A 15,019-nucleotide genomic window follows, 5' to 3' on the forward strand; every position below is an offset into this window, starting at 1 on the left:
ATAATTGCTCTTCCATATATGTACTGGTATATTCTATTGAGCAAAATATTTTAACATACTTAGTCTTCCTTATTTTTAAGTTAATTTGAATGACTGTCTTATCTGGACTTCACAATGATGGAAATGCCTGTTAAAGGTCACCTACGGGCCTTCTGCAGCTCCTGTCAGTGGCTGCCCTCACACTGACTCCTGCATGAGGCCTGCCGGCGCAGGGACCTGCGGCAGTCTGGGTGACTATATCCACACCCAGTCTGTACTCTGCAGTAGGCATGCTTTACCTGAAGTCAAAGCCCAAAAGGAGAGGAAATAGGACTGCTTGCTTTAATTTTATTTGCTCTATAAAATCCACTTACACACTAGAACTACTTTCCTATAAATAATTTAAGTTTCTCTCTGATTGCCTATCAAAATGGGAAGAAAAAAGTTTCAGAGGAAAAGGCACCTCATTCAGAGATTAATTTTCTGCTACATCAGCAAAGTTTCAATTTTTGATAGTACCCATTTTTCATAAACACTTGAAATGAATGTATTTACGCTAAAAGAAAAATGCAGAATATTTACACATGAAAAGAATCACTGTTGGAATAAAAATCAAAGCGTCTCATATCAGAAACAACTGATTTTATATTTTTCCTATTATTAAAAATTACATAACATTGTAAGTTTCAAAAGCCTTCACTAATACATATTGGAATATCACACCAAAAAACACAATAATTTTATAGCATTTAGCTTTGTTTATTTTTTAAAAAAATTGTGTAATGAAAGATCACCATGGTGACTGGGAAATGATGGTTAAGAGTTTTGTATATGGATGGAATTCTAACATGGATAATTTATTGAACTTCTAGTGAAAGGTATGCTCTGAGTCATCAAGGTCCTAAGGCTTAGTAACGAATAAATAAGCAAAATAATAATCTATGAAGAAATAATTTTTCAATAGACTAGAGTAGAAATAAATATAATGCAATATGTAACATATCTTTCCATATGTTGAAGTTCTAAAAATATGCATAGTACCTAAATGACTGTATAACAGGTAGCAAAAATACATATAACCTTATATGTTTAATCTTAAGTATACGTGGATCAAAGTAGGTATTTCTACTTATATAAAATTTATATAAATATTCATATGTATTAATTATACAGAAATAATTGTAATTGTTCTACGTTTAAAGTATACTAATCTTTAAGTAAATAAATTGTGTGTATATCACCTAAATGCTGTGTATATTTCATAAACAATACTTTTTAAAAATTATTTATATTTTCATAGCCAAAGCCTTAAGAACACTAGGCACACAAATTATTTCATTGATATTTACAAACAATCCAGTCCAACGTCTACATTTAAACAAATTCGGCTATATTTAACAACAAAAGGGAAAATAAAGGAAATAATTGCAAGTTTTCACTGGTCACACAACAAAACAACACAAATTGATACTGCAGTGTGTACATGATCAATAAGAAGATAAAACACACTCAAAGGTTAAAAATGTTATGCACACAAATATGTATAATATACATGTGTATATATGTGTATGCATTTGGTGAAACGAAACCAATCTACGCAATGTTACAATAACCGGAAACATGAAGCTCCTAACAATGAGTACTGATTGGTAAGTCACATTATTACCTAAAGGGGAAATGTAAGAGTAGTTTTATGATTTTGACAACTGAAATCATAACCACCTAATAACAAAGCATATACTGATGAAGAAACAAGGTGCAAAGTAAATAGTGAGAAGGCAGACACTCACCTTCGGTGCCATTGGGAGTCATGGAATTACTATTTATATGAGAGTTATCGAGTTTGGGGCCACTGGGGGACTCACTACTACCACTCAGACGGCTATGCGGGCTGGTTAGATCCTGCATTTCCATAGACCTAAAGACAAGAAGCCTTCCGTTTGACAGATGTACCAAATTCATAACACCACCATTTAATGCGCTAATGACTTGACACCTTTGAAACACACTTGCACAAAAGTCCCATTGTATCTATTTCTTAGACTCAAAATAATTCATCTCACATTTTGACTTCAGGTATCCCTTCATCATATGCACTATCAAAAGATGTCACTTGCTTTACCTATACAGCCAGTCACATGAAGCTTTTAAAATTTCATTTTTCTCTTACACTGTTCATCAAGTCACAAGGTCTAATGTGAGACAACGACATCTATTATAATTTTCAAAGAAAAAATACAGTCATCGTTGTCTTTTTATATTAAAAAGGACCAAAGGCATTACTTTTCTAAAAGAAAAGGCAACTATGTAAAGAAGTAAAATGGAAATAGATCACTCTTCTGTGGAATCTGTTTCATCTAATAAATTAGCACTAGGTACTCCCTTATAATTTACCACCCAATTGTAATTTAATGGGTCTCCAAACCAAATAAAACACTTGAAACCTATAGTCTAGTGACAGGGAATGAGATAGTCCTGATGCATGTGTTTACTCTGGCAAACTACTTAATTGTTCCTCTGTTTCCCTTGAAACAAATGCAGCATTAAAACATTATGATGTCGGCTCACTTGTTTGCTTTGTGGATTACATACAGCGTGCCCAATTGAAAAAGGATAAGGCCAACATACAGTGGGTCCCTGCAAGCATTAGCACTCGGAATACCTCAGCTGTCACTTACTCTGGGAAATAACAACAATTCTACTTTAGTGCTATAATTTTGCAATTTTACCATATAAAACCAGTTAAATGCCCTCTGAAAGTTCTTAGACTCTGCAGTTACTTATTCTATAAAAGGTACAAAAGCCACTACTCATGTTCACAATTTCAGAACTATACATTTATATTTAATACCCTATTAGTGAAGAGAGAATTTATTTAAAGTCACTAAAAACACACTTAGATACAATTATTTTCTTACAGCCAATTTCTTAAAAGTTTAGGGCCCATTTACTTTATTTTAAACTTTGTATGTTTTTCTAAGAAAAAAGATGGGAGGAAGTTTAATGTTTACATATATAAAGTTAATACTATTTGCTCCTCACCCTATCAGGTCAATAAAAGCTACAGTCATTTTAATTTAGAGGTCGCACTTACATTGACTATGGGTATCAGTTTTTAAAACAGCTTAACACGAAGCATTTTACCTCTAAAGTGAGCTTTGACTTCCCCAAATATTCTGAATTCAAACTAGTAATGGTCTAAAATCCAATTTTTCTCTCCTGATTCTCATTACACATTCACAGTTTTCCTAACACTAGAAACTATAGCCCATAATTATTTTCAAACCGAGGCTCCTATTCCCTTTCTACATACTTAAAATGTTTTACAAGCACACACACACAAACTGTTAAGTAATTTCCAACAGAGGCTGTTACTATTAATAGAAATAATTAAGAAACACTAGACAAAAATAGATATGGGTCACAGAAAGGTAATCTCCAAAAATGTCAAATATCAACAATATCCTTACCTGCAACTTGAGGAAACAGCAACATCTGAACTGGCTTGAGATGTTTGCACCTGTGATCAGGGGTAAAAAAATTAGAAGCTGTTGTTACTCTGCTTCAGTGTCAGCTCTTAATTATACAGAGCACATGGCTGAGAACGACAATGCTCTCTTTTAACCAAAAGAGAAAAAGGAGGATACTGCAGCAGTGAAAGGCATATTGTCTTTAAGTTGAGGTCTCAACTGTTGTTTCCTCCTGCAGGTCTATCCTCCTCCTCCCCTTGTCAGGGGGGGAAGGCAGCCAAATGACGTGATAGTGATTCATCACTGGCCTATGACAGCTGCAAATGGGATTACCCCTCCCCCAATCAACATGCAAAGCAGCCTTGCCCAGGCAGCTTGGAAAAGGTGCTTGGAAAAAAATAGCGAATGACAAAATGATCGTGTTTAACAGCAATAGTTCAAGCAGTAATCCTCCAGCATCCTCAGAAGATCTTTCATCTTCTGTTATCACCAGCTGAAATAGAGCTCCCGCCCACCCCTTTGACTCCTGACAGTTTCTTATCCTTATCATAATGGTTTTCTCCTACATTTACTATTTGTCATTTAACATTCACTAAAACAGCTTCTGGGCAACTTTCTGACAATGCCGGACTAACTATATAAGGCAAAGGCAAGTTTTCATACCCAAAGTCACTCCATTGAACAATGTGCTCATTTACCCTCGCCAATTTAAAATTCAATGAGTTCTTATTCAGTTCTGCCTGGTAAACCAGAAAATGTAGTTAGTTTTTTTGGTGGATTTTCCATCTTTTAAACCGAGGAAGAAAATGAAAAGTTTAACAATCAATTCACCATCCTAGTCAACCTACATTTCAGTCTCTCTTGTTTCTAGATGAATCTGTACTTCAGGACTTCACTGAACCACTTAACTAATGTGCAGGCTTTGACAGTCACTGCCCTTCTTCCAGAAGCAGCTCAAACTGCCAGCAGGTGATAAAGCTCAGGTGAGGCCAGGCTGCTGGCTTGTAAGCTCAGGCTAACGCCTCAGTAGGAGAGCATTCTGCAAAACATTTAAAATGGCTCAGAATTCCAAATCTTTGATGTGCATTTTCATTCAACCTGAACTGACATCAATTAGGGTTACAGAACAGAGATGAGAACTAAAGTATCTCGAATGGCATTACAGTTATCCAACCAAACGTCTTCTGTTAAGTCCTGTTATTTTTAAAGTATGATTTATGAAATAAGAAATACTACCTTTCTAGCAAGAATAAAGCATCATTAAAGTCCAACTGTCTTGGTATAATGTTACGTAAAATTTCTAGGTATGTTTCTACAATACGTGCAGGATGAAAAACAATTTTTAAAAGACGCTTAAGATAAAAATTAAATTTCAATGCCTACAGATGTGTCATTCCGTGATAACAGCCTTCTGCAATTTTTGTTAAAATTAATGTTCTCACACAGGTTTAAGTGGTTTCCTTTAGAAAGTCCAGCAATATACCTCAAGGATAAATTTCCTTTTTCTTTCTTTTTTTCTCCACTTTTATACACCTGGAATAAATTATAGGTGAGAACTAACTTAGTTTTAAGAACTCTCCTGGCTTAATTACGTGAAAGAGTATTTAAAGCATTCTTTCTGTTAAATGTTAAAATACACTTCCATTTTAACATTAGCTGGAAAGTACAATGTTGGAAATATAATTTTAGTTTCAGTATACACTTTGAAAGTTTGGTTAGATTTATACTTGTACTTTAACCAATCATATTTAAATTTCAAAGTCAAACTATTGTTAATAAAGAAAAAATGAACTTCAAAACAAGAATTAGTCTACCACATTTCAGTGAAAACATGCATTTTCACGACAACACATTTCTTTTATGCTGGTTCAACTAGAGTCTACTGTATTTTCATACTCTACAACTTTTGAAAGTCCATATGCATGATCTACATTTCATTAAGTATACTTCAGATATACTCTTTTGTGTCTCAGGGATTATTTAAACCATGTGTTGTGTGTTACTGTATTTAAAAATGACTCTTTAATCAAAATAACTTTAAAACAACTAATCCTCACTTAGGCTGGTCAGCTGAATCCACATCGTGGTCCAGGAAAAATAAATCTACTCTCAAGAATGCGAATGCAGACAACAATTAGACACAGATGTGAGCAAAATTAGTTACAGTTTACAAAATGCTACACTTCACATGCTTTTAGTTTTTTATGTGTAGTACAAGGTTACAGTGCAGAAGGAAACATAGTCTTATAATGACTTATCTAAAAAGAACACCTATTTCTGATTGCTGTTGATTTCCTCTCATGTTTGATAATATCTCTGGAAGTTTCTGTCTTGTAAAGTTCTAAAACCATAATGTGTTTTGAAAATAATTAATTAGGGATATTTCCATTCAAAAGAGAAAAATATTATTTTTTATTGTTTCTAGAAAAGTGATGTGAGGCATTCAGTAAGTTCACATTTTCTGCTTTACACCCATAAACTTAGCATGTTTCTTGTCTTCTCCTAATCTGGTATTTTTAATTTAAATACTTCTATGAGTGCAAAAATATTTCCCATAACATAACAAATGGTCATCTTATATTACAATCAAGTCATTTCACTTTAATGCTTTTTAAAACTCATTGTATAGAATACCCATAGTAGCATATTGACAGAGTTGTGAAAATACAAATAGCAACAAGCAGAACTTCTTAGAATTCAAATTCAAGAATCCTAAACTAGTAACTTTGACTTCTGATTAGTTAATGAGGTCTTTTAAGTTTGCCTTTTTTCTAATTAAATTTATAATTCTTCACAGATGTAACTTTTGTTGATATTCAATTTGTCTCTCTCATTTTGTTAAACCTCACATGCTACTTCGCCAATCCATTGAATAGCCACATTAAATCTGTTAATACCATGCTCTTCAACCCCAGAAATTATTTCCAGAAGGCAAACTTGCTTTGAGAGATCATCAAACAAGACTTAAGGTACACATTTTATCACATTTTCCCTACCACAGAGCTCAGGATGCAGAGCAAAATTCATGACTTTTGCACTGTTTATTATACTTTGCTAAATTACAAATCAAAAGCATCTGACAGAAGATCATGCATGAAGCCAAAAAGTTAATAATGTTCTGTGAAAAGTAAACTGTAAATGGAAAGGGATTCTAAATCTCAGCAGCACAGAGCAAATAAAATGTAGGTACTTGTCTAAATTACGGGTTTTCCATAGGCTTTTTTTGCTTGCTAGAAGCAATTTTTATAAAATGACTATAATTTAAAACTTTTTTTTCAAACTGAAAAGAAATTTTCAAAGTGAAAGTACTGAGCTTATCTAAATAAATAGAGTTGGCAGGCAAGCTAGTTTTGTCCAACCACAGATCAACCTGAGTACTCCCAAATTTGAAAGACAATGGCAATTTTCTCATCAGAATGTATTTTATGTAAAAAAAATTTTCCTTAGCCATAAATCTGTGTTTTAGGGTATATTCTTGCTAAAATTTCTCCTCAATCGATATCTCCAACTATGGCATCATTGTTGTAATGAAAACTTAAATTTTAAAAATAAAAACCTAAACCTAAAATTGAAATGAAGTTCTAGGGAGACGTCAATGTTTTTTAAATGTTAACACTATATTTCCTTCTTTATCAAAGACTCCATAAAATAAATGCTTTAATACTACTGCTGATTATTTTCAAGTAGTATAGTACATTACTTTTTGCAATGCGTCGTTTAAAGAAAATGACAAAATAGAGTCCGCATGAAAACAAAAACAAGTATTTAAACCACATGGATGCTACCAATAGCTTTAAAGGATTGTTTTCAATATCAATTTACTTAAAATGTTGAATGAAATACTTTTGATATTTGATAAACAAGTGGTTTTATTCTTGTTGCAAGTGTTTTTCTTCTTTACAATGTATTCTTATACGATTTTCACAAATGGAAATTTTCTTTTGAGAAAATCATTTATCATGTCTATGAAACTCATACAGCAGTGGACTTCCATTTGGCCCTCTAAAACTGAACAGTGGCTCAATTAGGCTTCTATGTCTGTCACCGCAAAGAATGTTCAAAGATTGAAAATCCATGGCTGCTTGCTCACTTACTGAACACTTTGGGCCTTGGGAGAACTCAAGCATGCAGAAAGTCAAATATCAAATATTTGATAATGCAAAAGCATGACTGTACATGTGTGCATGTCCTCAGACCCCAGACTGTGGGGGGAAAGACTCATGCAAGCATAAAATAAAACCTACTTTGAAAGACACATTATAAAAACAATCCCAAACCTATAAAACTACACTATGTGCTTACTATCGACTTTTTGTACCCCTTGCCATTTTAAGAAATAAAACATAAAAACGTTTGCCTAAATTCAATGACAGCTCTGAATTTACTGAATTCTTGCAAATGCTATGCTCAAATGTGTTCAAAACCTCCTCCCAATAAATATAAACCCATGAGTCATTAACAATTCATATACTGATTTTGAATGGCAAATATTTTAAATGGTAATTCAAAAGTTTACAGATCTTGTTTTAAACTTCAAGGTCCACTCAAGCCTTACAAAGTGTCGATAAGAGAAAAATATATTAATTGGGTAAATGTTTGTTATATCACCTTCTGAAGATAAGTTTAATATAACGTTTGGGAAATTTATTTATTAAAGCAAAAATATTTTCTTCCTTAAAAAGTGCTATCAATTTAATGTTGTTATCTGTTGTCCTTTCAAATGTTAAATGCTTCGTTTTTTTCATGTCAAAGTGTGTAAAAGTTACTTATGTATTGCAATGAACGTATATGTACCGCTTTATTCAATACTACACAAATATATTTGAGATTTGTGCAGCAATTCAGAAAACAGATATGAAGTCATCTCCCTGCAAGAATATGGTCCTGCATTACATTTATCTAGATCATAACAAAAGTAATTGTTAACAATTAATTTGTAATTATCTCTTAATGATCCTGATCGCTCATAATTTGGAGGTTGGGAATTCTACTTCTAGGATGAAACCCTGTGGCTCATAAAGTACTAGGTACAAAGTGTCATAATTTTCCCCATGCCATAATGTTTTTCTTTGAAAACAAATCAAAACAATAATAAAAGCGCTCCTGGTAGCTTGGGCTTTGCCCACAGGACAGCTGTTGTCAGTCACTACAATTTTTCAAACAGTCAGCTTGTACTTACAGCGCTTACATCTGCTGCATCCACCAGTTTAATGTGTTCCTTCGAATTTTCTGGGTTAGCAAACCTCCATTCCTGACATAGTTTTGCTCCTGGATGGGGACGCGCGAGGGCTCTCAGGCGCTCTGGTGCAGCCGCGGCGCTTCTGGGAGCGGAGCGCCTCTGCAGGGGAAAGCTCGGCGCAGTGGGCAGGCGCCTGGCCGCTGCCGCAGGCTCGGGCTGCCGAGCGACTGAGCGAAAACGCGTTCCCCAGGAAGAAACCCGCCACAGTGGACGGCAACAGGAAGGCTTAAAGTCGGAAGTGGCACTGGAGAGTTTCTACCTCGCCCCAAACTCGGAGCCATCAGCTCCCACCGTTCTGTTTGGTAACAGCTTTGCGCCCAGCGCTCCTTCCCCACCAAACAGCAGCGGCAGATAGCATCTGAGAACCCTAGACAAAGAAACAGCAGAATCTCATCCCTCGATTTGTTTGCGCAGCCTTGTAGGTCTGCCCATGGAGCCTCGGGGCTTTCTTTTTTTTTTTTTTGGTTTTTGCAACGCAAACCACAGCTATTCTCTTGTCCTAACCTTATTGGTTTAAACGCAACAATTGAAAGGAGCACTGCTCTGTCTGACTCAACCTTGCTGTTTAAAAAAAAAAAATTATGTAAATGAACGCGCCCCACGCTATCTGAATAAACAGCTGTGTGAGAATAACTTCTCTGAGACGTGGTCAACACACACGCGTCCTCTTGCAACAGTAGTTACCAATTAAGATCTTTGGGGAGTAGTTACACGTTACCTTTTACACTTTTCCTAAACTTTTTTCAGGCCCTGAAACTTAGGGAATCCACTACTTTTCATAATTTATTTCCTAACTAACGTACCTACTACTGAAACAGGTCTGGGGGAAATAAAAAACTAGAATGGCCATTTCCCTTTAAGTAGAAAATGAAAAAGCAAACGTGCAAGCTTTTATCAGTTTAATAATGAAAGCCTGAAGGATGAATCCGAAATGATTTCTAGAATGGCAAATCTTCTGTGAACAATTCCTTGGCTATGAACCAGATAATGTTTCAGTGTTAATATTTTTAAATGGTTTTTGGAAAAGATTCATGTTATCTAGAACTCTTTCTTTACAGCTTATTCTTTTAAAAAAAAATTCTTACTGACCTCGGAATCTATGCATGACAGTCTATAACACTCACCTAAAGAGCTGAGCTTCAGTTAAGATATGTTTTATACAGATACATGACTTTGGTGATAAGACTTAACCATTATGTTGATTTCAAATATTCAAAGAAGGCATCGTTTATGTGACTAATGATTGTATCTCAATTTGCCAGACCTGTGCCAACATTCAAATACAAATGTTTATTTTGATACTAGTCACTCGTTGTAACCAATTTTGTGCTCTAAAATAAAATCTTTAAGCCCATCGGATTTTTCTTAAAACTGTTTTGTCATCACCCATAGGATACTATTCTACTGATTAGGTCTTTTATTTAAGGGGAAAAAAAGCGTCCTCATTTTTTAGGCGCTTGATAGATGTGAAAAAAATTTTAAAAATCACAATAACTTTTTGCATGACTTTATAATACATTTCCAGATCGTCAACTAATAAAACACATAGACACAATCATAACTTTATATTGCTAATATGGATATGAAAGCACCATTCCGATGCAAACAAAAAATAAAAAGCTGCTAATGACCAAAATTTATTACAGACTTCCCCCAACCACCGAAAGTATGCCAATCTGAATTCCTCAGAAAAGAACACTTTGTCAAACATAAACGACAGTTTAAACTGCAAACTCACCTAGGATTTCATTTTGTACAGTACCAGCAAGGAATCATGGGCTAGTCATCTACCATATTTGGGAAGCCAGGTCAAAAAACAGTTGATTGCTATTGGATCTGTTCATATATGCAGCAGAAATAGAATTATGTTACCACCTACTGCACTTTCTCAGACCAGAAGTATCAGTTATTCAATATACTAAAGTATATATGCAGAAAATAAAATACAGCTTGTAATGGAGATTTCTAGCGTTGTCAGATAAAATGTAATGTTGCGGTAATTCAATCTGATATCAAACAGTAAATACTTTTGCAACCACATTTATTTCTAAGCTCTATAAAATCTAAAATTTGAGATGTTGGAGAATTAAACAATGCTTGAAATTTTACATTTAGCTATTGTATTCATGCTTCCAATTGTTTAACAATTATTTTAGACATAATAGAGTAAGAAATTATTTTTCTAATCCATGAAAGATTATATTGACAAATCCAGAATATATGAACTATATAAAATCAAAACAGTGGGAATATTATGTATAGTATGTCACATTTATATACAAGTTACTTGCCCACATTATAGTTAAATGTATCATATTACATATTTTATGTTGAAATTTAATTTTTGTTTATATAACCAAATGAAATATTAAATAAATGATGCATATAATTATGAAGAAAATTAGTAAAAGCATGATGAATGTAATGTGACCACTAATTGATATGGTATAGCTCATGCTTCATAATTATGTAACAAAGAGCTTAGTCACTGACTAAAAGTAATATCCATGTGCATATTTACTACTTTTAAAGAGTTTCATTTTCCTGAAGCAAAATTAGATGGATTAAAAACAATCACGTTTACCCATAAATTGTGTATGGTTACTACTTTTGAATATCCAATATGTAATAATTACTATTGCATACAATTTAAACCAAAAGTAAGTTACCCTATGATAAAGAGCCACATTTAAGCTATTAACAACACCTAGTTTATAGTGTATTGATAGCCTCTTATTTCTAAATCTTCACCAACTATAACTATATTATGTAACTTAACCATATACTTTAAGGACTAAATTGTTCCCTAAATACAGTCATACATATAACTACAAAATTTAGGAAAATTTGTTGAACATTGCTACTAGTAAAAGGTAATAGAAGAAAGCATTGCTATTTCATATTTGCCATGTAAATCTCAATACATAAATGTATGGAAAGGAATTTTAAAATTTTCCAATATGCTTTTTCCTCAATAAAAAATACATAATTTTATCTGGAAAGGGAAAATACTTGAAATATTCAACTGATATGAAATGTTTGAAAACCCTCAAGGAGACAGTATCTTTCATATGCTGTATCACCAAACAGGTTTTATGTGACAGAGCCAGCTGTTGCCTAGATACCTGCCTGGTTATATGAAGGAAGTCTTCAATTTTGGTAGAAGAGTTTAGTGTTTTAGGTTAAGGGCATGATCAAAAAAATAAGCAAATGTCATATATATATATATACACACACACGGTATTTACATTACATTTGTAATATTTAATACATATTACAAATGTCATGTATATATATGTGAGAGAGAGAGACAAGGATAGATACAAGAAACTCATTACAACAATCTAAAAGGTAACTTTTCTAAAACTTCATGAGTTAACAGTTGATTAATCAAATTAAGTATAACAAATAAACACGAGAAAACAAAGGATAAAATACAGGTGTCCCTTTTCCTTTTAATTCCAATAATGAAAATAAAATTATTTTACAGTTGTGAAGTTGTCAATAAATGATGCACTTCGAAATCATTTTTCTTCTATTTGTGTTTACTTTGAAATAACGTTAGAAGCATGCATGCTATTACCTGGTCCAAAAGTTTACTAATCTCTTTGTTTCTATGCTTCTTATGAGATGATTATTTGTCAAAAATAACAGTATAGTAAGTTGCAAAATATAATCAGCACTTAAAGACTAATGCATTTTCTTAAAAAAGCGAAATCCCAGTCATTATTTCTTCCACATGATTAAAATCAATATGTGGAAGTATTCAACATTTTGTAATTTAAACTGTTCAAAGTAGAATGGCAAATAGAGTATTCCAAAATACTATACTTCCAGTATTCCTGGTTTCATATAAATTTATTTTTCTTGTGGTCCATGCCATGACACTACGTCCCTGGCTTCTTTATGGAGCCTTTGGAACCGTGTCTGGATGGCTGACACTATGATCCTTGCTGGCATTCGGAATGGTCACTTCGATGACCTGCTCTTTCCCCACCAGCACGAGACCTACAATGAGGGTCCTGCTCCCAGGAGCCTTCTGCTGAAATGCAACCAAGTAAAACATCCTCTATTTATTTTAAGAATGATATTAAATCTGCCAAACTGAATGTCTACCAATATTTTGTGAAATGTTTTCCATTCAAACTCCAACATGATTAGCTTTTAACAGTAAAGCTAAGGAGGTAATTAACTATTAGCTGTACCATGGAAAATTATTTTAATACATATTACAGTCTTTATACCAACACAATATGAAAATATAACCTATTTCCTGACTTCCTAAAGAGCACGTTGATTATTATATATTAATAATAACATTTATTTATGTAGGGTGTGAAACTTGTTATCCTATGTAGTAATGGCTGCCTATCAGATTTTTTTTAAATTATTATTCTTAATAGAAACTTTAAGCAGCACTTCTTGAAACTAATAGTGATAGCAAGGGCAGTGGCAGATTTTTAAGAAAGGGGGATGAGATAATACAGGTGCTTAAAAAAATGATAAAACAGATTTCCTATTTTAAAATCAACTGATTTTCCAAAATGGCAAACCATTACTTTTTCTTCCTTCTGCCAAAAAATATATAAATAATTGGTACTGGAAGCATATGTTTAATCTCAGCGATAAGTTATTTTGCTTTCTCACGCTGTAAAATGGGTTTCTGTTGACAAGAAGCAACCTAGAAAACCCAGGTTGTTTCTTCGTCAAGATTTTTTCCTCTAAGCCATGGGCAAAACCAAACTTGTCAGCACCTCCCAAAACATGTAAGAGGATCTGGAAATTTGCTTTGTGTTTTTCAGGTTTCATGACAGCTGAGTTCACAGTTTTTAAATTCTTCGGAAACAATGAATAGCTCATGGAGGAAAGAAGGGAATTAGCATTTATGAAGTGCTTACTACATGCCAGGCACTGTGCTAGGCATTTTATATTTTTATAAATCCTGATTTTTTTAAATATGAGTGATTTTTCCCCCACTATTTGTACTGGAACCTGCCTCATTTTTCTAGCACCATCAAAGTCACTTCTAAACAGTAGATGGAGCAATGGGACATTAATGTCTCCTCATTGTATCATCATTTTGAAGCAAGGTGATAGCCCATAAAGTTAATAAAAATCCAGAAAAGTGTGTGGTATTTGAAATGATACATATTGATATATACCAAAATAATATATTCAATATGGAAGAGAAAAAATCACTATATAGTAGCTGATTATTTCTGAACACATATTGCAAGTTACTTTATGGATGCAAAAATAAAAGTACATTAAATGGTCAATAGAGAAAAAATCCCTGAACTTGAAGTGGTCAAATCAGGAGATGTTGGTTTTTTCTCCTTACAAATTCAAAAAGGTTAATTATTTTCCTAGAGATTATAAATATTCCCACCTTATTCTTTATATTAAAAAGGAAAAGCAAAGAGTCTGAGTTTACAATCAGCAATTATATGCATGTCTTGTTTCATAGTTATATCAATTTCTTACATTTTACCTTTCTTAATTTCAGTTACCCAGTATGATATGCTTTGGTTTTAATAGTTATTATATCATAAACACTTGATTTATTCACTGAGGAAATAATTATATTAAAAGTGCACTTCCTGATGCATTTGGATGTATGGTTTAAGTATTCAGAATCAAGAAGCTCTATTATTACTACAAAGGAATTGCCAGAGACTGGGAAAGGGAACCCCCAAACCTAATAACCTATAGAATTTTTTTCTTCCTTCAAGCAGTATTAATTTTTTCTTCCTCCAGTCTCCCAAATCGGAAAAAAAAAAAAAAAAGAGTAACCTCTAAAGCTGTTTTAGACAGAAGGTCAGAATTCAAAGGATCAGTAACTTAATCCACAGTGCACTGCAATCGCATTGCTATTGGAAAAACAACCAGAATCACCATTATTCTAGAAGTTTTTATTAAGCAATGTCAATAGGTATACAACCTGGAGGTTTCTCTCTACTGTAAGGTTTATCCAGATCATGCTTGCAAGCGATCAAATTGCCTTGGGTCCTTGGATTTTACTTTAGTATACTATGGTGTGAGGGGAAAAAAGTAGACTTTATGTCACATACTAAGGAAAACAATAGCTTCATTTTGTTCAAATACTTAAAACAGAATTCCTTTCTGCAACCCAAATGTAAGTACGATTAAACATTTTGTGGTCTTTAGATACTCCTAATTAAGAGGAATGCTTGTTTTAGATGGTTTAATATTTGGGGTATTATACTGAATGTTGAAATGTGTGATTCATGTTCTTTCAAAAGATATAAACCTGGAAAGTATCCTCTGCCTCTTTCAGGGATTCTGTTTTAATAGTATCAATGATCTGGTT

At 33.4% G+C, this 15,019-nt stretch overlaps 1 protein-coding gene across 20 annotated transcripts in view; it reads right to left on the reverse strand.

The window, feature by feature from the left end:
* EYA1 (EYA transcriptional coactivator and phosphatase 1) overlaps positions 1 to 15,019 on the reverse strand; it is a 460,645-nt gene that overhangs the window by 155,699 nt on the left and 289,927 nt on the right. For 11 of the 20 annotated variants that reach the window (XM_054656818.2, XM_054656820.2, XM_054656817.2 and 8 more), the window contains 2 exons: positions 3,450 to 3,499; positions 1,770 to 1,897 (listed from right to left, as the gene is read on the reverse strand). In XM_054656818.2, coding sequence (XP_054512793.1) covers positions 1,770 to 1,897; positions 3,450 to 3,499 — 178 coding nt within the window. Of the gene's footprint in view, positions 1 to 1,769; positions 1,898 to 3,449; positions 4,261 to 4,297; positions 5,154 to 8,628; positions 10,672 to 15,019 lie in introns of those variants that run through there. The other 9 variants (XM_063817191.1, XM_063817187.1, XM_001164492.6 and 6 more) reach the window with 6 other exon arrangements.

Source organism: Pan troglodytes, chromosome 7, assembly GCF_028858775.2.
Source record: "Pan troglodytes isolate AG18354 chromosome 7, NHGRI_mPanTro3-v2.0_pri, whole genome shotgun sequence".
Lineage (NCBI taxonomy): Eukaryota > Metazoa > Chordata > Mammalia > Primates > Hominidae > Pan > Pan troglodytes.